General features: G+C 38.9%; 1 protein-coding gene across 4 annotated transcripts in view; it reads left to right on the top strand.

Annotated features, from left to right (window-relative positions):
• Nucleotides 1–1,330: 1,330 nt before the first annotated feature.
• LOC139938943 (rabphilin-3A-like) overlaps nt 1,331–27,606 on the top strand; it is a 58,924-nt gene continuing 32,648 nt past the window's right edge. For 3 of the 4 annotated variants that reach the window (XM_071934619.1, XM_071934618.1, XM_071934616.1), the window contains exons 1-6: nt 1,331–1,485; nt 8,701–8,899; nt 10,325–10,468; nt 15,939–16,068; nt 19,432–19,518; nt 20,214–20,379. In XM_071934619.1, the coding sequence (XP_071790720.1) occupies nt 8,790–8,899; nt 10,325–10,468; nt 15,939–16,068; nt 19,432–19,518; nt 20,214–20,379 (637 nt within the window). In that variant the 5' untranslated portion in view covers nt 1,331–1,485; nt 8,701–8,789. The remainder of the gene's footprint in view (nt 1,486–8,700; nt 8,900–10,324; nt 10,469–15,938; nt 16,069–19,431; nt 19,519–20,213; nt 20,380–27,606) is intronic. The other variant, XM_071934617.1, reaches the window with a different exon arrangement.

Raw genomic sequence — 27,606 nt, 5'->3', positions numbered from 1 at the left:
TTGTTTGATGTGATATGTTTGTTGGCATGCATGCACAGCTCTTCCAATAAGATTTAAACGGGTTGTTAGGGGATTGTGCAAGTAAAAAACAATATGCATAAATACCCAAGACAGTTTCTCTGCTCCTTTTGCTTTTTGGTGGAGAGCGCGTCACGTGGGGGTGTTTAAACGGTTGATAATGACCCTTATTTAAAGGTACTGGAACACTCTGCAATATGTCAAAGACAAGTTCTCACTTGGTGTATCCTGAACAAGTATGGATGTGAACATTTCTGGACTCAATTGGTGATGTTCCAATAGAACTTATATGAAGAAAAAAAACATCCTAATTGTTGGACTTAATTGTTGTCCATATATATGCCAGTAAAAGGTTTCAGGCCGAAACGGTTGAGTGGGAAACACTCCTCAGTCTCCACGTTAGAGCTAGGGAGCCGTTTCGCACAATGTGTTATGCTATCAACAGCTCACAATTGCTTGGAACCAAGTGAGTTTTTATGCTAACAATTATTGTGAGTAATTGGCAATAATGTTCAATGTGGGTTAACCATATATAACAGCAAAAGGGTCCCTTCTTTAGATCTCGGCCCAATCTGTAGCAACGCCAATGGGCGACCCCGCCCCCCCCCCCCCCCTAGACAAAACAAATTTATAAACATTGCACTACAAAGTGTATCCACCTCTACTATCACTGTGACCGTTGTCGCATGCAATTATGTCCTCTATGCAATACTATTCGTAGGACAGTATTGCAAATGCAATACTATCCGCCGGACGGTTTTGCATATGCAATCGTGTCCGCCCGGACGCTGCTGCATAATGCAAATGTGTCCGCCCGGACACATTTGCATATGCAGTTGTGTCCGCCCCCGTGCAAAACCGTCCTTGCAGAAAACGAAACGCCCTTGGTCGCCGACGGAACACGTTCGCCATTTTTTTACAAGCTAACTAAGTGCATGTCATGAATGACATGGGAAATGTTCGGCCGTTGGGTATTCGCTGCAATCATAAAAATGCTGCATTACGTAGGTTGCACGCTTTGCATAGCCCCGGACACGATTGCATATGCAAAAGTGTCCGGAGCGGACAGTATTGCATGGCGGACACAATTGTATCTGACAGCGGCGCTGTTCAAATGATCCCGCCCCTCGAAAAATACCTTTCATTCATGTTCTACACGTTACAAAATTACTGTTCACGTAGACACAGTAGTACCCTGTCTCACTACAGCATTTTAACATCACATTTATGCAATCATTCGGGGGTACCAGGTTATTTCATTATAATTTTTACTCCAACATCAACAAACTGGCAGTGCATGATTTTCATCACACGGACACGACGTCGAGCGCTCTATGCATTACCGCTGCGTAAACCCACCGTCTGGACGTTGCGGTTGTAAAGCAGTGGACAAAATCTAGGATTTTATGGACCTACCAGGACTACTAGCTTCAACAAAAGCTGTTAAGATCTCGAAGGAGTTAATCTGTAAGTGTCAGGAATGCTATTGTTTCGTACCTCGATTGTTCAATGCAAAAACCCCACAGCAGGACGGCTGAAAAATAATTCTCATTTTTGACTTTTTAAGTCTATCCATGATCCATGGAGGAGGAGTAGACCCAGTGACTGGGGCGCTAGATTCCTTTTTTTCGAAATGACCGATGATGTCAAAATTTCGAAAAAAGGAATCTAGCGTCCAAGTCACTGGGTCTATCTGAGATAGTATCTCCATGGTCTATCTAGTCTCTGGCACTGCCACTGTCAATGTCATGTTTTGTGTGTGTCAACAGACAACACCATGCACCACTGTCACTGACTGTGACTCAGACTGTCAGATTTAATAAATAGGATTCTAGAATATTATTTTACTGCTTCTTGTCCACATTTTCTCTCTCTACGACTCTAGTCTCGCTTATTGATTGTGACTAAATTTAAAATCTAGTAATAGTATCTTAGTTCTTACTGTCACAAATGTTTGTAAGCTACCCATGGTTCTACCCCCCCCCCCCTCCCCCCCCCCCCCCCCACTTGTTGTTGGGCTGTATTGTGTGTGCAGATCCAGTAACTTGGGCGCTGTACTCCTTGTTTCAAATTTTGTCGTTATCGGTCGTACCATGGTCGTACACACTCTTTTTTCTCTCAAAACTTTGATATTATCGGTCGACTACTGCGAGGAGTTTCACGACTGATAATGACAAAATTTTGAAAAAAGGAGTACCGGTATAGCGCCCCAGCAGATACTGGGTCTAGCTAGGCTGTGTAGGTTACAATGTTGAATGTGTAATCTGGGTCTAGTTGATACTGTACAATTGCCTCATATATGTGTGCATGGGCTGAAAAGGGCTTTTATCATTTAATATCATCATATTTTATGGTCGTGGTCTCCAGTCGTCAAATGTAATCAGTATCAATGTAGCCCCATTAAATAGTGCCAAATGCTGAACTGCATGTATTGGCACTACCGGTATTTATGGGCTATGTTGTGGCATGGATGGTGCAATGGCAACTTCGGCCTAGTTATAATATAAAAGACCGATTTTAAGTGAGCCATAATATTCACTAACTAACATCCCAAACAAGGGATAACTTTCTGCATGGCGCCACCATTTTTCACTCATTTTTACAAAAAGAATTTATCTTATTGAGGTAAATTAGATACTATTATTTCATACCAAATGAAAAAGTGGTGGCGCCATATGGAAACTTTTCCCAAACAAGGGTGGGCTTAGCCTTGCTCAAGGCAGTCACATTATTTGCTCCGAAAAGACGCCGCTGTAAACCCACGGTATGCACTGTGCGTGGTGCGTGTAATCACACCGCACGACCCACCCGTATTATACACTGTCACATTGTACGACTACTGCGCACACAAGTCATCCGCACTCGTACCACTAACCGCATGCGGAGGCTGTGCTGGCCTGACGGCCGACGCATGCGGATAGTGTACGGGGGCATCGTGTCGTGCGATGTGGTTACACACATTTTACGCACAGTGAATACGGGTGGGTTTTTATTTAGCGGTGGTCTTTTTTCGGAGTGAATAATTAGAATGCCTTGAGCAAGGCAAGGGTGGGCTAGTCAGATTCTGTCCTCGTCTGTCTGGAAACGTTTGTGACTTGTGTTTTGCCTATCAGAGTAAAACCATGATGGAATGAATTGACAGAAACGGTTGAGAAAGATTTTATTGTGTAAATCATGTTAATCAGCGCGTTATGTAGAAATATGATAATCATCGCTACATGTCGGGAATGGCTATGGCATGTGTTGACAAATAAAATAATGTTTAATTTCAGTTATTTTTGTCTATAAAGGTACAATTTAGTAGAAGTCTTAGTTGTAGTACACACTATTTAATGTAAACATTTTATCTGTAAAAATTTCTGTAATCTGTAAAAAAAAGTAACGCACACTGCAATGTATGGCTTCAAGAATAAAGTTCTGAAGCTGAGCATTTATGGTTCTCCAAGGTTTTGTGTTTGCGGAGAATTTTTTACTTCCTAGATGTAGGAAGTATGTGAGGCAAGCATAGAGCTGGTCTTATAGCTCTATGGATGCAGGCCTACTTCAGTCCGATTTCCGATTTTAATTTTTGCTTAACAAAATATTGATGCCGCATAATGATATTGATACATGTAGGCCTGAATGTTATCTAATTAGAGGCTACATAATGTGTGACGTGTGTCTGACTGTTGACTGCATTGGCAATACAGGGTACTGCCCACAGTAGTCGGTGCCGGAAAACCCTCTCGGGACTCAGGATTCCCCAACCACTACTGGAAGAATTTCCTCTGTTTCCGACTACCACACTTTTTCAAATTTTTTAAAATACAAGTTTGCAATTTCCTTTAAAAGGTTTTCAACGAAATGTAAAATTGGGTATTTTCCAGTAAGTAAAAATAGTATCCAAAGTCATTAATTTTGAGCACTTCTTTGATTACAATCTATTTATGATATGAAAATGATGTCTACAATGTACCATGTAACTGATCCATCTCGCAATGGTTTCCAGGGAAACATTTTTCCACCAGTAAAGAAATCCTACATCTACTTTAAAACATTTGTAGGCCTCTACTGTTGTCATGTCATTTCAAAGAGACTGCTTTTAAGAACCCTCTTTTTTACCCTACATTGTAGCTCTGGAGTGGCCATTCCCCCAAAACGCGACGATGGACTAAAAGAATCACACTCCCAACTCAGCATTGCATTATAGTTTGGGAGCTTTAAAGGCAGGGTATATTTTGTCAAAGACCAGTATCTTCACTTGCTGTATTCAAATATATGCATTTTTCAACAAACCTGTGAAAGTTTGGGCTAATCTGGTCATCAAAGTTCGTTGCAAGAAAATAATAACAGGAAAACCAAAACACCCAGTTGTAAAAAGGTGTGAACCTTTGTAATATAAATGCCTGAAAAAAACACTTCATGCCTTCGAAGAAGCAAATTTTCATGTATATTGCAATATTTTTAGGGGGAAGTTACCTCTTCTCTCTATTACATGTATACTTCAAGGGGGTAATTTATTGCAAATGTTTTTTTATCATCAGCTCTCCAACGCTCCGTGGCAAGTAAGTTTTTATGTTACATGTTTGTAGACCCTCCATTTAAACGTCTGACATTGATCAATTTAAAAAAAAACATTTGTCATCAGCCTCACAAAAAATACCATATGTAATTTTTATGTCTAACAGCCTAAACACGAAAGATACAGCCTTAAACCACAAAAATTGTAATGTAGTGCTGTGGACACTTCAAAAAAACAATAAGCTTGTCAATCATTTTGCATGATGCACTCCAAAAAATGGCATCTCCTGTGTATATTGTGTTCTTTGATCACATAGTTTACATGGTGTGTTATCTGTTAAATAATATTATGATATTTTTCCCTCCGGTGTCAAACATTGCCTAACAGTTTATAGACTATCATAATGATTTGAGCCTTCACCATTTCACAAAATTTCGCCAGAATTGTCAATCTTGAAATACTTGAAAAAAAAATGTGAGAAGTGCAACTTGTACAATATAGCCCAATATGTGTACCAGTTTGTTTTGTATGCACATTTAAAACGATATTAATAAGCCCACAGGTTTCCCTATATCCAATATCCATGCACTGTCTGGTAAATGTAGTGTTCCTAATAGCATGTATTTTGTGTGTACACTGTTCATAATGCATCCGTTGTTGATTATCATTAAATTATCATAAATAATGCAGGTAAGCTGTGAGCTGACTGGCAGGGTTATAAAATAAACCCATAATACATTAATCTGTTTGCTTAGTTTCTCAATTGATTGTAGTTTTTGTGACTGTGTAATCTCTTGTGTCTGTGTGTATTTGTTCTTGAATTTCCTCAAATTGAACAACACAAAAGTGAAGAGATTTAATTTGTGAAATGGGATGTTAGTAGAACACGTATAAATTGTCAGACTGTGCCGATACCCTCCCTCCAGCCATCCGTAATCCGGTGCATATAGATAAACCTCTTTGGTGCTTTATACCATTCAGAATGATAATAAGAAACCTGAGATAGTCAAGATTACAGTCGGAAGAAATCAGCACAGATCCACCTCAGCTATAGAGAATTAGTTTGATGACGCCATCCATGTAGCCTACAAACTTTTTATCCCAAAAAAACTGTTTAATGTAGCCTACAAGTTTTTGATCCCCCAAAAAACTGTTTAAAGGGAAAGTACAGTGTTTGGTAATCACTCAATGGCAATGCAATTTTTGGGTCAGAAGCCTACAGCAACATTTGATAGGCCCTGGTTTAAAAAAAAAGGATTTGAAAAACACTTCACTGTGAAACAATATGGTTATTAAAAAAAAAATCAGTTTATGCCAACAAATGTTGAATCTTGGAAGCACTACTTCTCAGATTATGTATTTTAAATTTCTATAGACCTTATGCACATGACGTCATTTCAGTAGGGCGCTCTCACCTAGAGGTCAAAAGGAGGTTGATCATTGGCCAATCCTGTGCGCCGCGCGTACAAATCTGTGCGTTTCGATTTTTTCGTCACAGTTTTCCACTAACATGGCCGCTGGATGACGTCAATGCATTTTATAAGGTCTATTTCGTGTGTTTCAGGGATTATTCTTCAGGTTCAGGCATGGCCAAATTCGCTCTGGATTTTCGGTGATATCTCAAAAAAGGAGACCTTATGAACTTAATGTTAGACAATCATACAGTTCCAGAAAACAAAGACCTGTATAAATGCGTTGCCCTTTAAATGCATGAGAAAACAGAATAAGTTGTAGACTTAAAACTAAGACTTTCATGACTGCTTAATGAGAATCTTGTTTTTTACTTCTTTTTTAATTCATCAAAGCAGTGACACATTACATAAGAACTATACATGTAGTTAGACACTTAAAAACAAAAAAAACAGAACCAAAAGAACCTACATATTTAGGTATTAATGCAAAATATATATAGTAAATGGCCAGACAATTTTTTACTCTAATGTAGTAGAGTCTTTAGTAGTAATGTATAGTCTGGGAAGGGTGTCTCGGGCAACGTGAGTGTTGAGTGTACGATATTGATCAGGGTTGAAGGTCTGAGAGATCCACATGAATGGCACAATTTCCTCCTCCCAGGTGGAGGGGGAGAGTTTGCGGTAGTGGGTGAACCATTGAATCTATGCGCGGCCAGGCCTGTGCAGGGCGTGTTATTACGCTTGAGTAGTTACATTTGTGTTGTTACATACACGTTGTTTCAACGCGTGGCATTAGCACTGTAGATAGTAGTGCAGGTGCAGTGTGACTGCTGCGTACACTACACAGTAATAATTAGTATTAGAGGATCGTAGGTCACTTTATCATAATTTTCATAATTTGTCTTAGAGTGAACTGCTAAACAGGCTGTCTCACCATGGAGTGTGCAAATGTAGAATGTCTCAATGGGCACCAAGGCATTTCTTCTTGGTAAAGGGCACCCTATGAGGAAATTGTAAATTTTGCTTAGATGTAGGAGCATTTCAAGGGCACCAAGGCAATGTAATACTAGTATTAGAGGATCGTTGGTCACTTTATCATAATTTTCATAATTTGTCTTAGAGTGAACTGCTAAACAGCTGTCTCATCATGGAGGTACAAATGTAGAATGTCTCAATGGGCACCAAGGCATTTCTCCTTGGTAAAGGGCACCCTATGAGGAAATTGTAAATTTTGCTGAGATGTAGGAGCATTTCAAGGGCACCAAGGCAATGGCCAGGGGGCATGGAGGCAATCGCCTTCTTTGCCTCCATGAAGTGTCGGGCCTCATCTCCCTTCTCCCACCCCACAAAACTCACAGGATCCTTTCAAAGGACTGATTTGATACCCGATCTCAGCCAAACTGGTTTTTTTAAGCCATTATACACTTTCGGAACAGGGAAAAAAAAAAAAGTTCACAGATTTACAAATAACTTACAGGGTTTACAGAAGGTAATCGTAAAAGACTTCTCTTGAAATATTATTCCATGAAACGCTTTACTTTTTGAGAATTAACATTAAAACAATTAATAAATTCTCGACAACGAGAATTACGGATTATAGTAAACACATGTCATGACATGGCGAAACGTGCGGAAACAAGTGTGGGTTTTCCCGTTATTTTCTCCCGACTCCAATGACCGATTGAGCCTAAATTTTCACATGTTTGTTATTTTATATATAAGTTGTGATAAACAAAGTGTGGGTCTTTGGACATTACTGTTTACCGAAAGTGTCCAATGGCTTTAAGGTGTAGAGGTATAGGCTACTACGTGGTTGTATTTATATCGCGGTATTGAAATTGCAAACCGAGCACAAAGGTATTTCAGTATACTAAACCGGCTCCAATATTTTCAGTATTGAGCAAATTCGATCAATACTGAAAATATGATTTTTATACCTGTGACTCCTCGGTAATACTGAATAACAGCGCAAGCTTGCTGTGGTCTACATGTACATACAATATGTATCATATCAGTATTCACAGAGCATGTACATGTACCATCAAAATTTCCCGGGCTCTTAGGCAGTTCCCAGACACTTCCTGATCGCCTCCTTACCATCACACACCAGCCTTCAACTTTCAAAGTTGGAGAACATGTACAATGTACATGTATGATAAAGTAAGTTTTCTTAAAATCGAAGCCCAGTGCATTCAAATGTATGTGACACTCTTATTTAGTCACCGCATCTCACTATTCAAGGCCTCAATTCTTACATCAAGTAAACAGATATTAAACAGGGCGTTACAATAAACGCTGTAATGCCTAGATTTGTACACTGTAACCTACACTGTTTAATTTTCATACATACTGTACACAGTAGTCATGAATACACGACAGTGTGGGATGTTTTCTTCATGCACATTTTACTGGTACATGTAAAACTTACATGTAGGTTGTGATTCTTTGATCCAGCAGCCATATGGATGAGTGACTTGCGTTTTTTCTGTACGATTCCATTAACATGTACCATTATTCCACACGATTAAACACGTTTGGGTCACAGTTGGGTATACATGTACTTGTACGCCTCGACTCAATTTCACTTCAATCAAAGTGAGATGTCCTAATACAAATGGCAATAGTGAAAACTCATCTTTAAAAATTGAATCTAAAATGACAGTACACGGTGTGTACAATAGTGCTGCCTCCCTTGAATTTCTTCTTCAATTATTTTGTTCACGATTGTAAAACATTTAAAAAATATTCTTGACCGTTTTTCTTCCCCAGATTGAATTCTGAAGTGGCCTAAAGCAGACATCAATTACTATCATCTAGGGCTTCATTGAATCGTTGTGTCTCTGTCCGCCGTCCATTTCATGTTTCCTGCCAGAAGCAGTGAATCCGCAACCATGGGAGATTTCGTCGGAGGGAACACAGTTGATCGATGGACATGTCCCAACGACAGACAGCTTGCCCTGCGGGCAAAGTGAGTAGCCACATTTAAATCGTTTTTTAAAGAAATTGATTCCATATTGTGGAGTTTGTGTAGGTGTTGTTGCTGTATCGTGGCAAAGTGTTAGGCAGGTACATGTAGACTTCGGGTGAGGTGACGGGAGACAGATTGACTTCAATGGGAAACAATAGACATTAATGATTTAGCGATGGATGTTTGATAGGGCATATGGATGTCTATGGGATGTCTATGGGATTCCATTTGTCACTGGGAATACAGGCCTTGAATGTTGTTCTTGAAGGAGCACTGCCACAGCAATTTTTCTCTGGTATAAGGGACACTTCTATGAGGAAGTAAATTTGTATTGGAAAGTTGCAGAGGGCACCACAGCAAAAGCACAGGGCACCAAGGCAATTGCTGTTGGTGGATTATTTTGAGGCCTGGCAATATCTTTAACAAAAAGACATCATTTTCAAAAGTTAACTTTGAGTCTGATATATCTTTGACTTCAAAGGAAAGACAAATGAGATATAAATCTCCTCTTAGTGCTTGTTAAAATTAGAACGAACGTAGTTTACTTTTCAAACTTTGTAAAATGATGGGTTCTGTGATTGATTTAACATAGAGTTGTTTTTAAAGACTGTGGATCAATCTTATTTGCTAAATCAGCAAAGTGTGATGTCGCTATACAAATTACTATGGTAATGCTGTCAACTCATCTTAAAAGATGAATCTTAGTGCTTTTAAATTTATTTTTATTTATTTATTGATATCCAACAGCGGAAAGCCGCCACTTACAGGAATCGTTAAAAACTATGTACAAAAATATAAATTTAAATATGAATATAAATATAACAATATATAACATTAAAAATTACACAATATTGATAAAAACATTTGTGAAATCAACCCCTGGTCTTGTATAATAAACTCTGATCTAGTAAAATTGTTGAGCTAATAGTTAAATTAACCCCAAATTTTTAACTGGAAATCCTTTTTTTTAAGCCCCAAAGAAAAACAAATTTAAAAATTTATCTTTTATAAATAAGATTTATGAATTATACCTGTATAACCCATACCTGTATAACCCATATGGAACACATTGCAGAGTTGGGCTGTCAAAACCAAAGATAAATGTAAGTCAGGAGGCTTTGCTCTCGGAAGCTTTCACGCTCCAAAGCTTTCATTGTGCTTGCAAACTTTCACGCTTTGCGCTCGTAGTTCAGGGACTGTTTTAAACAGCCTACAGATCACATCCCTGCACAAAATTGAGGGAACAATTTCATCCAGCAAGTTTGCATAGCAAACTATTTTGACTGAACGTGTTTTTGGCACACTGAATGCTAATACTTTTATTGAGTTGCAAATGATTTAAGTAGCAACTGATACATTTTGTGTAGCATTTTGCTCTGCTATTCAAGGGAAATCGTTCACTAAAATCATCTTCTTTATTGTTAGGTTGGGTTCAGGATGGTCCTTCCACACATCAGCTTCCAACAAGTACAAGAAGAACGAGGCTCTGAGTCGAGAGGAGCAAGATACCATCTTAGGGGTCATTGAGCGGGCCGACAAACTGGAGACTGCCGAACAGGAGAGAATAGGGTACGTATGATTAGCTGTCTGCTCAGTGTCAGGCCAATTGCATTTCATCTTTGAGACGGCAAGGCCATTTTCATTATGCCAAATGGCACATTTCCCTTGGAATGTCTTGAAGTCTATGGGAAACTTTTGAAGGGGCACCAAAACCAAGACCAGGGTATCGAAGGCCATTTTCAGCAATGTTACAATTGAGCAAGGGACCTGGAATTAAATTGCTGTCGTGTGATTGGCACTTGGGTGCTGTTTTTTTATTTTATAGTTGATCATTTCCTCACAACTTATTGATATTCCCTGCTCCAATAAAGAACTATATTTCTCACCATCATCAATTTAATCATCAAATTTAAAAGTGATACTCTACAACAAGCCACCTTAGTCTATTGATTGATTTTCATTTCATAAATTGATCCCTCATGCTAAACAAACACGGATTATAAGAGGGCTTCCACATCAAGCGGGTATTATTTGACTTGGGGGAGGGGGGGGGTGGGGAGGTGGCGAGATATTTACACAGTGGGATTATACGGGACAGTAGTGTGACAATCCATGAGATGACCAATCCGCAATAATGAGCTTTTAAAGGGACACGTTGCCTTGGATCGGTCGAGTTGGTCTGCATGTACATGTACATGGATAAAAAAGTTTTTGTAACCATTTGGTTAGAAACTGGTTGGGAAAAGTAGAATATAATGATCCGCACAAATACGCCTCGAAATTGCATGGTTTTCTTTATACTTTGCGAACTAACACAGTCGGCAATTTTATGGAGTCAAAAACTCGACTCCACAAAATGACAAATATAAGGAAAACCATGCAAGTTTGTGTGTATCATGATGTTCGACTTTAAAAACATCTTTCCAACCCATCATGACGATGCATTTTATAACAAACGGTTTTCAAGCGCATTTTCCAAGACCAACTCGACCAATCCAAGGCAACGTGTCTCTTTAATGTGGAGACAGATTACTCCATTGATCTTGAGAGAGGCTTCATTGTATTTGTACAGGTTCGCTACACTGCATTGAGCATAACTGCATTCAGAGTGCTTAATGACTTAATTAGCATTTTTTTTATGGGGTGAAAGCTTTATTGAATGTGTGGAAGAGGATGATGCATATTTTGAGATGTGACTTTATAATTGAGTCACACCCTTGTAAGGTCCATGTGTCAGTGACGGTTGTATCGCAAATTTGATGCCCAAAAAAATGTACTGCTGTACACTATAAAAAATACGCAGTACGTACATTGTAGATGTATTATCATTTATAGTACAGTAGCCACTGTGTAGATCTATGGTGAAGTCGCTATACAACATAATTATCCCATAAATGGTCTTTGAAGCTCTGCATGGTAAGGAGAATAAGAGTAACTATAAATATAAATATGAATAAATAGTAAACTTGCGGGTACAACCATGGGTAAAAATCTCTGTTGAAGGAGTGGTGGCTCTGAAAAGAGCCGGTTTGGTCTCAACGTTTCAAACAGTATACTCTGTACTCTGCTCTCCTGAAGACGAGCAGGGCATACTGTTCGAAACATCAAGACCAAACCGGCTCTTTTCAGAGCCACCACTCCTTCAAAAAAGATTTTACCCATGGTTGTACCCGCAACTTTACTATTCATATTTATATTTATAGTTACTCTTATAATTATCCCATGTTTAAGCAATACTATATACACCTACATGTAGGATAGTTTTTTTCAAAGCCTCTTCAGCATTTGGACACGGTGAGAAGACAATAAAAGAAAATTTCAGTTTTAGATGTGGGGCGAAAACCCGAGAGAATTATTCAAGGGGAAACCCACATAGTCAAGTAGGGACCGAAAATCCAATCTACATAATTATAGTACTCCCGGTAGGATTCAAACCAAGGCCCCAGAGGTGGAATGCGAGGCAAGACGCCACTACATTGTATGCCAATCGAACTGTGGTACAATTTTTACACGAATTGTAGATCACACCCTCGATCTTTCTTAAAAATTTGCGAACATAATATACTGTACATGTATGTGTACGCTTCTTTTTTGAAAGGCCAAGGGCACCAAGACATTTTCTCTTTGGTAAAGGGCAGCCTGTGAGGAAATTGTAAATTTCTACTGTGAGCATTTCAAGGGCATCAAGGCAATGACCAGGGGGCATGGAGGCATTCGCCTCAGTTGCCTCCCATCAGGCATGCACCCTTTTCTTGCTTTAAAACTGGGGAGCATGGGACGTGTACTTGTACCTATGTTGTACCACTCCCAAACTGCTTGTAAACATTTGCGCTAATGGATTAATCCATGGAGGAAGGAAATACATCCAACATAATACCATCTTAGCCCTTGTAGGTTACCATTTGTACACCTGGGGTAAGAGAAGCAATTATGGTTAACTGCCTTGTTGAAGGATACCTCAGAAGCGTAGTTTCCCAGAATCGAACCCACACTCTAATGACTCAGCCATCAATCTGAGTCTGATGGTCTGTTGCACTAGACCATGTAGACCGCTCGGCCAGACATGGCAGTACATGTATCAGTAACTACTCAAAATTGTCTGACTCAAATTAACATTCAGGGAGCGCAAAACACAGTCTAAACATTTTCTTTACAGAATTGCTGAATGAAATTGTTCCCTGCATGCCAATTGATACAGTGGGTACACAGAAGACTCTTTGCAGTGTCTAGAAATGTTGCAAAGAAATCCAACTGGATTTCGAACCTCTTCCATCATGTGTCCATGCAAAAGACAAAAGATGGGCAAATAAAAACAGAAACGATTTGTTTGTGTATTATTCAGGTGGGGGGGGGGGGGGTTGTACTCTGAAATACAGAATAACTCAGCCAAAGGCTTAAAGTGTGTATTGCAAAAATATACTATACACGCAGGTGTGCGGAGCTACAAATGTAATTAGGTCTACGTCTTTGGATAAGTAATCCTACATGTAGTGTTTGTAATCTGTCTATGTGTCTTATAATCATCTGATACTCGATGATCCATGGGTGGATGGCACCTTTCAATGCTTGGTCACTTTCTGTAGTAGGAACCATCAACCATGAGCGCTGATAAACTGATTGTAATGTAATGTAGACTCATCAGGGCCCAATTTCATGGTTCTGCTTACCGCCAAATTCTGCGCTTATGATCACCATTCTCTGCAAGCAGTGAATACTGTTTAACAAATTTGTTTGCTGAGCAAAATCTAGTGGGGCACCAGTCGTAACAATGTAAACATCATGGAATGTTGGCTGTTAACCTGTTTTCGCTAAGCAAGATTTTTCTGTGCTAAGCAGGTTTTTTTGCTTGCAGGCTATATGAAATTGGGCCCTGAAGTGACCGCCATGGAGGTATTCAATGTATCTCCCTCCATCATGTCCATGAAATACTTCCATCCATTTTTTGGGGGGGTTGTGACTTTCATAGTTGTTACTTGGACATCATTGTGGCAGAAATGTCTTCCTCCAAATTAAAAATCCCAGCCGATTGTCTTTAAAAATGTAAGGGCGGCCATTTAAATAAAGAACAAAAAAAACCCTCCTCCTTCCTGCAGGCTGCTTAACATGATTTTTTATTATTTTGCATAATGACACGATGAGTGTATGTCAGGTGCGTCTGTTGTTAACCATCAATCCACTTTCCAATCAGGCAAATTTCATTTCAAAACATGAGCGCGAAGTTCTTAATTGCAACTGATGAGAAGAACAGAATATCCTGTACGTGCATAGCTTAGAAAATTGCAAACCAACCACGCATTAAGCGCTCCGGGCTTCTGTCGTCCTAGATATTGGAATATTGATTCTCTTTTTAAATACTGTTTGTTTTTAAAAGGTTGGTCCTTCATGGTTGGTGTGTGTACAATGATACTGCATTGTTACCATCAGTCAATATATATGCTGGTTGTATTTAAATGTGGCGGTGCTGACTTATTGCCCGTATACACACACAGCAAGCTTACGGCAAACAAACAATTACATGTTGTTGGTGAAACAATGGACCATTTAATTGGAAACTCTGAAAAGGATGAAGATGTTGGTTTCATGTTGTGAGTTGTCGTTTCCAGCATGCAATTTAAGATTAGGTTGGCTTAGTGGTTTTCCCCACTGCCTTTCATCAGTGGACCCCGGATAGAATCCCATCTCAGACAGTGAGCTTTGCATGTGGATCGTTTTTTTTTTTTCAGTTCCTACTGAATTTTAAAGCACTCACAGGTACTTTATAGAGTTCTATAAACAAAATCTAAAGGCATGTTACTCGGGTTGGATTCGAACCCACAACGTGTGCTATTCTACAATGTCTTACCACTAGAACACTTTAAAAACGGCCCAGTAGCTTGTAGTGGCAGTTTGAATCCTATCTTATTTTTATCAGCAGGTCATGCAACAATTTATTGTTAAATTTGCATCGGGATTTGGTTCTACTTGACCTGTATCTTGCTACACTTTTTATTATGCTAATTCATTGCTGTTGCAGAGACGCACAATGTAATCTCTGCACACATGCAGAACTTTACCAACTGTATAGAAACAAGTGCAAATTCTTCCCCAGTTTAGCAGAAAGGACTGATGACGTCTAACTTTGACATTCACCAAAATAAGCACGGCAAGGAAACGGCGCAGCAAGAAACGTGATCGAGACGAGATTGCTGTTTGCCTTCCCCACTTATCCTGGCCTACTTTCCCCCAGTATGTCCACTAATTAGGACATTTAGGGATGAGGGATAGACGGGTGTGTGTTGTAATACCCTAGAGCCAACCCAAGCTTAAATGCTCTCCACTTTACGCAATTTTTACTTTGGGGGCTTTGACTGGGTGTTTTTTCTAAGATAGGGCCATGTAGATTGGATTTTCAATAATCTTTGGGGGGGGGAGGGTATTTTCTTTTCATTAATGATTTGCCTGTTTAAAGAACAACTTGATCTTTTAGTAACAGTACATGTTTTTCTTTCTAGTCCACATACAGTTCAATATCAGGCATTGTATCCAAAAAAGGACATCAACCCTCAGAAATCTGATAAATGTTTCATGACAAAATCATTTATCAGATTCAACTGTTTGTATTGACTTCTAATCAATGACATTTTGCAGGAAGCTTCCTACCATTACCATTCTTAATATCAGAAAAAAATGAGTTAGTGGCATGATGTTTCAATCCTAGCAGAGTCTTTTACAATGGAGACGATTGCCTCCATGCCCCCTGGTCATTGCCTTCGTGCCCTTGAAATGCTCTTGTTGAAATTTACAATTTTTTCATAGAGGTTGCCTTTGCCAAGCAGAAAATGCCTTGGTGCCCTTGCCCTTTCGAAATCAAAGCATGCAGGCTTGCAACAGTAAATACATGTACATTTGTTAATAGAAATTGCACATTTTTTATTGTGGGTCATTTACCTTAGTATGACCCTACCTTTAATATAGGCCTATTGTTTGTTCTCAACACGTTTAAAGTACTTTCATATATATCTAACTGACTCATGAACTTGTCTCGTTCTTCCTTTACCAGACGGCTCGTCGACAAGCTAGACAACATGAAGAAGAACGCGTTGGGTAACGGCTCAGGCAAATGCGTCTTGTGTGGGGATGAGTTCGGCCTTCTTGGTGCCTCTCCGCTGTCCTGTCACGACTGCTATAAGGTGCTTATAATGGTTGCTATGGCAATTTGTGTGTCCTTAATCAGAAAATCGTGCTTTTGTGCAGTCAGAGTAAATTTAGTGGAGACAGAAGGGGAGGGTGTTGGGTGTTAAAGCACTTGACAAACATTGGTAACTCAGGCCTGGATGGTTCGTTTTGGAAAGGGCAAGAGCACCGAGGCATTTTTTGATTTGGTAAAGGGCACCCTGTGAGGAAATTGTAAATTTCTACTGGAGCATTTCAAGGGCAACAAGGCAATGAACAATGTGCATGGAGGCAATCGCCTTCATTGCTTCCGTGAATTATCTGGTACATTGTAACTGTTAAAAAACAGGGCTCAATGTCATAGAGCTGTTGAAGCAAAATTAAGCTCACTGGAATACGTTTACCAGCTAAAATACCATGAGCTTTGCACCATCTTGGACTAGTATTCTGCTATTTTTTGCTAAACACAAAACTGGTTAGCTTCAAAAACCTTGTCAAAAATTCCTACTTGGTTTCTGTTTTTTTTTTTTTTTTTTTTTTTTACCAGAAGTACTTTTATCAAATGGTAGCAAAAGCTAACATCATGTATGCAGGTCAGCCCTTGTTTATAAACGTATATTAAACAAACCTCTTTGCCTCTAAATTACACTTTGTATAGGTGCATTTAACTTTAACAAGTGCTTGTCTGTTTGTCAGTACTTGACAAGTGGGATGTTTATTTCATTGGTCGGTGGTTTGAGGAGAAAGAGAGTGTTTCTCATGTTAGGTTCTGCTGCACTTTGCAAAGGTGTAAAATTCCATGAAATTTGTGTAATAAACAAGTCGTGCTGGCAAGATTTGTGTCATGAAATAATCAAGTTCCAGTTTGTAGTGGTTAAGGGTTATGTCGGGAGGGGGAAGGGGGGGTGGTGATGATCCCAAAATGCCACTGCAATGTCCAGTCTTGTTTCTTTCACGTATATTCAAGGTAATGTACATGTACGCACATTGGTTGCCGTGGTGATATTGATGTCATTCAACAGTGATGTATGAGTAACGTTGCTCGGAGGGACGGAGAGTTGGGGTCCCGAGATGAAATCTCAACCTTCGTTGTTTTTCCACCGAGATGAAACTTTCAGTGTATCAGCACAATCAATATGCCATGCATCATTGATGTGTGTGTGCGTGTGTGTATGGTACACGTACTGTGTAAACTGCCATGTTCAGTCCTGCAAATGGTTGCCTGTAATCAGCAGACCTTATAATCGTGCACTTTAAAGGAAAAGTGTACTGTATGTACCTTTGGTTTTTGCAGCCGTTTGATTGGCCTAATCCTCTATAAATGTAGATGCATACAATACAACTAACCTGCGAAAATTTCATTTGAAAAGGTGGTCACATTCCGAAAATCCGGATCGAATTTGTTGCAGAAGAATAATCCTGAAATCCTTTTTTTTTTTCTTTTTTTTTTTTTGGGGGGGGGGCACAAAACTGTAGGGCTTGTAGTTCAAAATGTTTACTGAGCCCAGAATTTATTTTACAGGACCAGAATTGCAATGAGAACAAAGTGAATACAAAAAAGCATAGAAACAGTTTAACAATTGACCTGTTTTAAATGGAATGAGCAATAAGTGAAAATATTGATAACACACATGTATTTTAGTTAAGAATTCCTCAATACTCAACAGAATAGACAGAGATTTAGCAGACTGAAAGTCAACATTTGAACAAAAAATGCAAGACCGGCAGACTTGTCCAGTCATGAGTTTACTGACCTGCGGCCAATAGACTGATACAGTAGGCTCCGCCCAAGACGCACATGTGAGTAAGAACACGTGGGGCTCTCCAAAGCCTTTCTGCACAACTCTTCCGTGCGCGCCAAGATACGCGCACGTATGTCGGACCTTATTTGTCGGACCTTCGTTGCGTTGTGATTGGTCAATACGCAACGGGGCGGAGCTTAGTGGATCGGTCTACTGAATAGAGGTAGCAGGAAGGCAGAAAATATTTCTAACAAGTTTCTGCGTAGCAGAAGTGAGCTGGGTACCAGTCACAAGTTGTATGTGACAAGTAGTATATATAGTTTAACCGGTAACCTTATTCTGGTTAGCAAAATTTTGTTGTGCTTAGCTAGTTGTCACCAGAAGACGATCAGAGCATACTGATCAAAACGTCGAGTTGAAACAACAGTTCTTTTCAGAACCACCCCAACTCATTACAGATAGTCATTACATGGTGTTACCACAAACCTTTCCATATCGTATTTCCACCATGCAAAGTTTCAAATCCTACGTAGCTAGTTGTTGTTGGGCCTTGATGCTACTATCGCAACTGACCTACTTTCAAGCCAAGCTTTAACAAGCGAGATGAATTATGAAGTGGGTTTCCCATCTCTTCTGTATGAAACATCAGTATCTATATATTCCAGATGTGATAAATTTCACATAATGCATATGTTGCTCATCATACATGTATGTGACAAATTTGGCACAGAATGTAAATCTTCATGAATGCGGTTTGTCTGTGTCATTTGCTAGCTCCGAGAGCGGGCAGGCGTTGATTAAAAATATCAATCATGCATAAAGTATCTACAGTATACATGTATGCACAGAGTATGTTTAGAAGGCGGACTTAAAGTTTCCCTGCCAGCCATTTACTCTTGTTTATTAGGGTGGCACGGTTGGCTCGTGCGTAAAGCGCTCGCCTCTCACCAAGGTGACCCCGGTTCGATTCCCGGTCGGGGCCATATGTGAGTTGAGTTGTGCGTTGGTTCTCTGCTGTGCCACGAGGGTTTTCCAGACTATCCGGTTTTCCTCCCTCAGGAAAAAAATCAAACACCTTCGATCTTGGCTGTGCTCCGTGGTCATAATGGGTTGATGTGGCTGGCAGCTGAATGCGCCCTTGCATGCCTGCTTCTCGAACACGTTGTAGCCGCGTCCTTAGCTGTTACGCGCCACGTTTGCTTGAAGATAAATACGTTATCACACGCGCGCTCGTGGAAATATGGAAAATATAGGGCGTCTGCATCCCATATCCAACTCGGCCTTCGGCCTCGTTGGATATGGGACGCAGACGCGCTATATTTTTCTGTATTCCACTCGCGCTTGTGTGATAACTTAGAAGAATATTGGGCGTTTCTTATGCGCCATGTCTTTCAATGATGACACTCCTGGCGCAAAAACAAGAACTCTGCTATTACACAAAGACAACCAAAGTTTGAAAGCTATGGTTTCCGAAATAGATATGTTTTGAGAATGCTTTGAGTATTGTTTGAATTCGAAACAAGTATGTACAAATTTAGAACAGTCAAACATAATTTACAAGAAGGTATCATATTTTTTTCAAATCACATTATGAAACTGAAAGTGACTAAATGATGTAAATTATTTGCTTATTTCTAGGCGGTATGCACAAAATGTGGAGTGGACACAACAAACAGTTTTAAGCAGCCAATTTTGTTATGCAAGATATGCAGTGAAACCAGAGAGGTAAGGAATCAATCAATCAATTGGTGGAAATTTATGTAGTGCCAAAATCAACCAAATTGTTCAAAGGCGCTCAAGACAGTTGGATGAATTTAATTACAATACACTTGTTGAAAAAGATAACATCTGAGAAGTTTCTTGAAAATGTGCATAATGTTAGCATCCTTGATGTGATTTGGAATATGCCTCTCTTAATATTTATGCATTCATGAGTACATCACAATTCTAACCCAAAATGAAGTCAATTAAGGTGCAGCCACTGCAAGTGGTTGCGAATGTGCGCCTATAGCCTCATTTTGGTACAAATTATGACTTAAGCATAAACATTAAGAGCGGCGTATAATTTTTTATTTTTTTGCAATGGATTATTCAGACATGCAACTTTTCAGCTGATCAGCTGATTTCCTTTTTTTTTCTTTTCAAAAGAGTGCCCTTGAAAACTGGAAAACTCTGTACAAAACATAAGTGCAGTCGGCCATTTCCTCTTTCTTTTTTTGCAATTAGAAAGTTGCATGTCTGATTATAGAGGAGAAAACAAATACAAGTGGGAAATGCTGAGTTTGAAGTGTGGGAATAAACAACCCCAAAAAGAGAAACCTCAGCCCCCCAAAAAAATTAGTGGGCACTTCCTGCATTTGTGTAATTTATGGGGTTACTCCCTCACTTTAAAGATGTTTTCTGCCTTTGGTCTGGTGTAGTTATGGAAGAGGTCCGGAGCGTGGTTTTTCAAAAGCCTTCCAAAGTACGTCATTCCAGAGAAGAAGATGGATCAGTCTAGATTCCTGGCAAGGAGAATTGAAACGAGGAAGTCAGGAAGGAAGTCCACAACAGGTAGAGTCACTAACACATGGAATAAAGGTAAAGGTAAGATATCAAACCAATATTTGTTTGCATCGAGATAAAGAATGTAATTTGTTTTTATACCCTTACATCGTTGTATACTAAAGACACTGGACACTATTGGTAATTGTCAAAGACCAGTCTTCTCACTTGGTGTATCTCAACATATGCATAAAATAACAAACCTGTGAAAATTTGAGCTCAATTGGTCGTCGAAGTTGCAAGATAATAATGAAAGTAAAAACACCCTTGTCACACGAAGTTGTGTGCTTTCAGATGCTTGATTTCGATACCTCAAATTCTAAATCTGAGGTCTCAAAATCAAATTCGTGTAAAGTTACTTCTTTCTCAAAAACTATGTCACTTCATAGGGAGCCATTTCTCACAATGTTTTATACTATCAACCTCTCCCCATTACTCGTCACCAAGTAAAGTTTTATGCTAATAATTATTTTTGAGTAATGATTATTGAGTTAATTATAATTAATTAATTATAATTATTGAGTAATTACCAATAGTGTGCACTGGCTTTAAGCACTGTATACTAAGTGCTTTCTCAAGTTCTGTGAAAAAAATAAAATAAAAATAAATCCTCAGTGGTCTGGTGGTGAGACACCTGCTCTTCCAATGCAAAGGCTGTGGGTTTGAATCCCACCGGAGCGATTTTGTTGAACCCTCCCTCCTTTAGTTACCCTACTGCTAGTAAGCTAGACTGCACATTGCTAAGGTTGTTTTTGAAAAAGTCTACATTTATGGACCAGGCCTGATACTTGCCTTGATGCCCTTGAAATGTTCCTTGAAATGTCCTTTAAAAAAACAAAGCATACAGGCCTGATGGACCATGCCCCTACTGCCACCCACCTCTTCCCCTCATGCAAGTAGTTGATGCCAAAGTCTGTTTTGATCCTCAACTGTACATCTTAAAGTTACCAGGTATTTTCAGCCAAGTTCTCATGATGGTTGTCATTTGTTTACAAACCTCTTGACTATCCAGCATCACCGCTGCTTCACTCGAAGAACATTTGTCATCCTGTTTGGGTTGCTTCTTTTGAAAAAGCGTCTCAGACAGAAAGAGCGATTTGACTAAAAAATAAGATGGACCCTGGACACACACACTTGATCCTGAAATGATAACGTCTACTTCCTTAATGTCCCACCCACGCCTCGTTGAAGGGGGATACCGACCGATCATGTTGCAATGCTTCTAAGCTTTTTGCATCTTTAATGCGTTGTTTTGACGCTAACTGTATTTGTGTGAGGGATGTTTGTATTATGTGAACAGCGCACATCAACCATGCGGATTAAGAACTGAAGAGAAAGGATGATGCATTAGTCGCATTAAAGGCACTGGACACTATTGATAGAGTACTCAAAATAGTTGTTAGCATGGAAACTTACTTGGTAACAAGCAAAGGAGAGCTGTTGATATTATTTTTATACTATCAACAGCTCTCCATAGCTCTCCATAGCATTAGGAGAAACGGCTCCCTCTGAAGTAACGTAGTTTTTTAGAAAGAGGTAATTTCTCACTCAAATATTGAGACTTCAGGCCTGGGGAAGCCTCTTTTAGGCATCCGAAAGCACACAAATTATGTGCGACAAGTTTTTCTTTTCCTTTCATTATTCTCTTGTAACGTCGGATATATTGACAAAATAGGGGGCTGCCAACATAATCGCATAGGGCTAGATCATGTATGTGATGTAGCTCAATTCCTAGAGCACCGGGACCTCCGGAGGTCGCAGGTTCAAATCCCGCTCTAGTAAATTTTTTTGTTTTCAATTTAATCATTTAAAGATTTTTAACAGCAGTCAGTTTCCCGTTACATTAAAAAAAAACCTCATCTTTAACCATTGTTGAATCAGAAAAGTGGTGTGACTGTGTATTTGCCGCGATTATGCGCTCGACCTGGAAACTCAAGTGGAAATCATTGCTGGATGTTTACACTCCGGACGTGGAATCCCTGTCGCTGTTTACGTACAGACAAATTAAATTGATTCTGTTCACTGATATTTAATGTCAGTTTGATAACGAAAACAGCAAGTGTTAAAAGCAAAAGTGTTGATGAAATCTGAATTAAAGTATCTCAAGTACAAGAATAAAGTGTTAAAAAAAATACATGTAATGTTGTACATGTTATTTTGATGAACTGCTTATTCATGTGCATGGAGATCACAAGCTTGTTTATATCTAATCGTTCATTTTTTTAATGTATTAAAAGAAATGTTTACCAAATAAATTGATTTTTACAAATCTGGTATCAAATAAAAGAGAAAAATCTATACCAAAATCTTACTCTTTTTGAAGGTTGGGTCAAGATTTTGGGTTATTCCAGAGCCACTCAGTGACTGAGTGATATATTGGTTTGCTGTTATAAGAAGAAACTATAAACAAATAGTAAACTTGCAGGTACAACCATGTGTAAATCTCTGTTTGAGTGAGTGTTGGCTCTGAGAAGAGCCGGTTTGGTCTCGACGTTTCAAACAGTATACTCTGCTCGTCTTCATGGTTTACTGTTATTCATAAGTTCTAACTTGTTTCTTGTAATGCATTACTCAAATTTAAAGGCACTGGACACCTTTGGTTATTGTCAAAGACCAAACTTCTCACTTGGTGTAATATGCATAAAATAGCAAACCTGTGAAAACTTTAACTGAATTGGTCGTCGAAGATGCAAGAGAATAATGGAAGAAAAAAACACCCTTGTTACACAAGTTGTGTGCTTTTAGACGCCTTCAAATTCAATTCAAATACTTTAGTGAAAAGTTACTTCTTTCTAAAAAAAAAACTACTTTACTTCAGAGGGAGCCGTTTCTCACAATGTTTTATACTATCAACAGCTCTCCATTGCTCATAACCAAGTAAGTTTTTATGCTAACAATTATTTTGAGTAATTACCAATAGTGTCCAGTGCCTTTTTAATACGATTGTCTTCACAGTGAAGGTGAATTTTGGAATAACTTTGGAAACTGACCTTGATGTAGGTAAATTATCAAGAGACTAAAACAATGGCTGATAGTAGAGAAAGCTCGCCCCGGTTCCTTAATCGAATGAACTTCCCCTTCGTTGATTGAACGTGTGCACGCTGATGGGAAGAGTGCCCTAGTTTAACCAGTCATCAGATAATGAAAGAGCCATCAGGGCAGCTCGGCTAACTAAATCAGTGACATTTGCTTTCGACGGTCGCCGGCATCTGCTCCATATGTTCATATAGATACTACCATGCACTAAGGAATCAAACAGCCCCAAACTCACAAAATAATAAAATAAACTAGTAGTATTATTAGAATTACAAATACAAGGTGTTCGGGTTGTGTGAATAGCATGTAAGTATTAACTGTTAAATATACAAACAAAAACTGAAATTAGATTTGAGAAAAACTCAAGATGGCTTAGATATATTTGTAAAACTTAGATGAAAAAACAAGATGACTGAGGTATATTGATACAAATAGTAGAAAAACTCAAGACGACTGAGGCATTTTGATACAAATAGTAGAAAATCGTAAGATAATACAAAAACAGTAGGACAAACACTCAAGATGGTTGAGGCATATTGGTAGACGTAGGAGAAAACCCAAACGTCTGCTCCAGGGATGAAAAATATTGATGCAAATTACAAAACAGATTTCAGAGCTAGATACCAAGTATTTATTTGTTTATCACATTTTGTGGAGTCACTTGAAAAATGATATCCAAATCTGAATAATTGTCAGACAGTTTGGTTGCGGATGAGTCCTTTCAACTATATTAATGCAGCGGTACTTGTGCAAATATGCTTTGCTCAATTCTGCCTTGACGTTGTATCTTGCAATCTTTTTTATGTTTTCCTTTTGATTTAGATATTTGTACAGTGAATGTAAGGCAACGTATTAGCTAGCGAGCCGTGCACGCCGTGTTAGCACGGCCAGTTGGGCTGAAAACACGAGCAAAATTTTGATGCACGGCTTGGTTGAAGCCGTGCTGTCTAATAATTTCAGTGAAAATTACTGAACTTCTTGGGAATCTTTTATTATTTTTTTGTTGTTGAACAGTTTAAAAACAGCAGTGAGTAAAATTAAATTTGGTTTTAACAGATTTCCTTCTTCTTTTTGAATCAAAATTTCAACGACGCAAGCATAAAACAATTACTCGAAGCCTCGAAGTTGCCTCGAAAACGCTGGTGTAAGGCGTTACCAAAAACAATCTTTTTGAACCTGTAACATGCTAAAAAAAAGAGGGTTGGTGGGTAGGAAAAACAATTTCATTTTAAGAGAAATGTTTATAATGGCACATCAAGAACGAAACGGGAAAATGACAGGCCGAGGATGGGGATTTAAAAGAAATCTTAAATTTCTGTGCAACCAGATATAATAAACCATACTACATGTCTTGAAAGTTTGAACTCTAGTATGGAATTTGATGCGGTTATATGCACATTTGTTTGATAAAGATTGAGTTTGGTTTTGACGTGTCAAATAAAATCCCCATTAGTAAAAACAACTAGTGATGAACACTGTATCCATTATAACATTTACATGAACTTGTTATTTTACATTCCAATCACAATTTCCAGTTGTTTTCTTTCCCCTATATCGTGCTTCAAAGCTTGTCTTGCATGCAATGTTCATCAGTGTAAAACCTAAAGGTGTTCCGTTGTCAAGCCCCGGGCTTTCTTTGAACACCTATCCCTTTGAGGGTATCATTTACATGCGGTCAAGAGATACACAATTGTGCATACACGTATGTACACACGGTACTGCCAATGCCATTGCATACATGGTTTATGTATTTTCTAGTTGTTTTTTTTCCCCCCATAACCGTGTTTCAAAGCATGTCTTGAATCCAACGTTCATCAGTGTAAAACCTGATGTACAAAGGTGTTCCAGTGTCAAGCCCCAGGCTTTCTTTGAACACCCATCCCTATGAGGGTATCATTTACATGCGATCGAGAGATACACAAGTGCATTATGTGTACAAATATACATAGTGTCCTGCCATTGCGTGTCTGGTATTGTACATTGTACGTGTACGTGCGTATGATTTACATGTAGTTGCTGTGGCTGTCAATCGGATAAGCATATTGCGTTTGCAATTCTAGCATCGCTGTTGTGATATCATGTTACACATCTGCATGAAATAAAGAGAGCATGTACAGTGTACATTACTTTGTGCACACAGTCCCGATTCAGATCTAGTTTCCCCTGAAACACACCGAGACAGTTGCAAAACAACCAACTAAAAAACAGATCAAACATTGGGTTTTTTAATCTTGTCGTTTTTAAAACTGGAGCATTTTGGACCAAATTTGTTGAAGTTATGGCTAAAGGGTGCTGAATTGAAAGAGGTCTTCGGAATTTGTTTTTACTCGGACTCATGGTGTTTATCTTGGGTTTACGCGCCCTAATGTACACTCATATGGAGCATTACAATTTGTTTAACTTGATGATTTTTGTGAAATTGGTAATTTGGGTCATTGAGTAATCTTTAGTTTATGTTTTGTCACAGAAGTTGTGCATTTTGATGTTTCCATGATTTTACTTAATGAACGTAGGAAGAAAATGCCCTGGAATGTACAAGTTTACTCATTTTGTAAACATTGTTACCGGGTCTACATGTATACTCAGTACTTTTCTGAGTCCTGTGAAAAAGAAAAAAATCCATAGGCATGTTACTCAGGTGGGGGATACGAACCCACGAATAAGGTTGCAAAAGCCATTATTATTATTATCATTTATTGATGGTCATTTGAAGTCAATTTAGACCGATGTTGCATCTCCCTTTAACAGGATCATATCTCCCCAATGCAATTTAAGGACATGTCGGCAAACATCACGCCCCCCCCCCCTGTCCCTACCCTCCCTCCCCCGTAGCACAAAATGGCAAAGTGCATTAGGGGCTCCACAGCTCACCCACACCTCGCTAAGCTCTTACAGTGTAGCTGGGACTTAACACTCCAGTGCCCCTAATCCCTGCAGAGGCTTCGCGGGGTTCTGCGATACTTATCATTCTCTACGCAATCATTCAGGCACACCAGGGGGTGTATTTTTTAAAGGAAAGAGGTTGTAAAACATCGTCTTGTTTTCCTCCCTCCCGTATTCCGTTTTCCAAGAAATCCACCACTTGATAGAGCAACCTGTGAAAATGGCAGCAGTTTAGGTCGCTAGCATCTTCAACCAAAACCCTGTTTACAATAAGGGAGGAGAAATTTCAAACACACATTTATTTCCACAATTCCATAAAAAAAATATCAACAATTACATGTGTTACGGAGTAAAGCAAAAATATCATTAAGTAACAGTAAACATAAAGGAAACTGACTGCGTAAGTTTTAAATATTTACAAGAGCTGGATTTGAACCAATGACCCCTGGATTAATGTGATATTGACAAAATGGGAAGACCGAAGCATAGGGCTAGAAAGCTCAGTTGGAAGAGCTCTGGTGAAGTAATTTGAATGTTGTTGGTTCATATCCTGCTCTAGTAGATTTTTGTTTGTTCAACCCAAAATTAGTTAGACATTTACCCAGCTAGTTTCCCTTGTGGTTTATTACTTGACATTTGAAATAAAAACTTGCATCCCCTTAAGGTGATGGGCCACTTTCCAAGTTGCATCATAAACTTTGGATCCCTGTTTGCCTAGTTCATATTAATGTATTCTACATTTCTAAAGCAAAACCAAATTTTCCTTTTTTTGCAATCCAAACACAATACTTAACCATGTGGGCATATGGTGATGATTATAATAACAGACACGCTTTCAGTATTAACCTATAGTAAGTGAAACAGTCATTATTTAAATGTACAAAATGATATGGTCTGGCATCCATTTCAATTCCCACAGAACATTTACTACAAAAGTAAACACATCAGTCCTGCCGCAAGTGTGATTACATTTTACAAAATAAATCAGAGATTTTATTTTAAAATGTAAATTTATACGTAACCGAAATAAATAGTCTCTCGCATAGGCTCAATTCTGGGAATATTGTCATTAACTCTATAAATCTACGAGCAAGTAATAATTTATTGTCAAATGTGATTTATTGTGAAACCTTTTAACAGTAACACTATCATATAATACCTGCAAGCCTCGGTGCAGGAAGATGTCTCTGGACATTATGGGAAATTTATTCGCTCTTGCTTCAAGACTGACTATGTGTAATTCCTATGGGAAACTAGATGGATGCCAGATTGTATCATTTTGCACTTTCAAAAAATGACATTTTAACTTTTCATTGAGGTGTATCCGTCTTTACACTTTAGCAAAGAAGA

The sequence above is a fragment of the Asterias amurensis genome, chromosome 6 (assembly GCF_032118995.1).
Source record: "Asterias amurensis chromosome 6, ASM3211899v1".
Lineage (NCBI taxonomy): Eukaryota > Metazoa > Echinodermata > Asteroidea > Forcipulatida > Asteriidae > Asterias > Asterias amurensis.
This window is presented reverse-complemented; position numbering and strand designations above follow the sequence as displayed.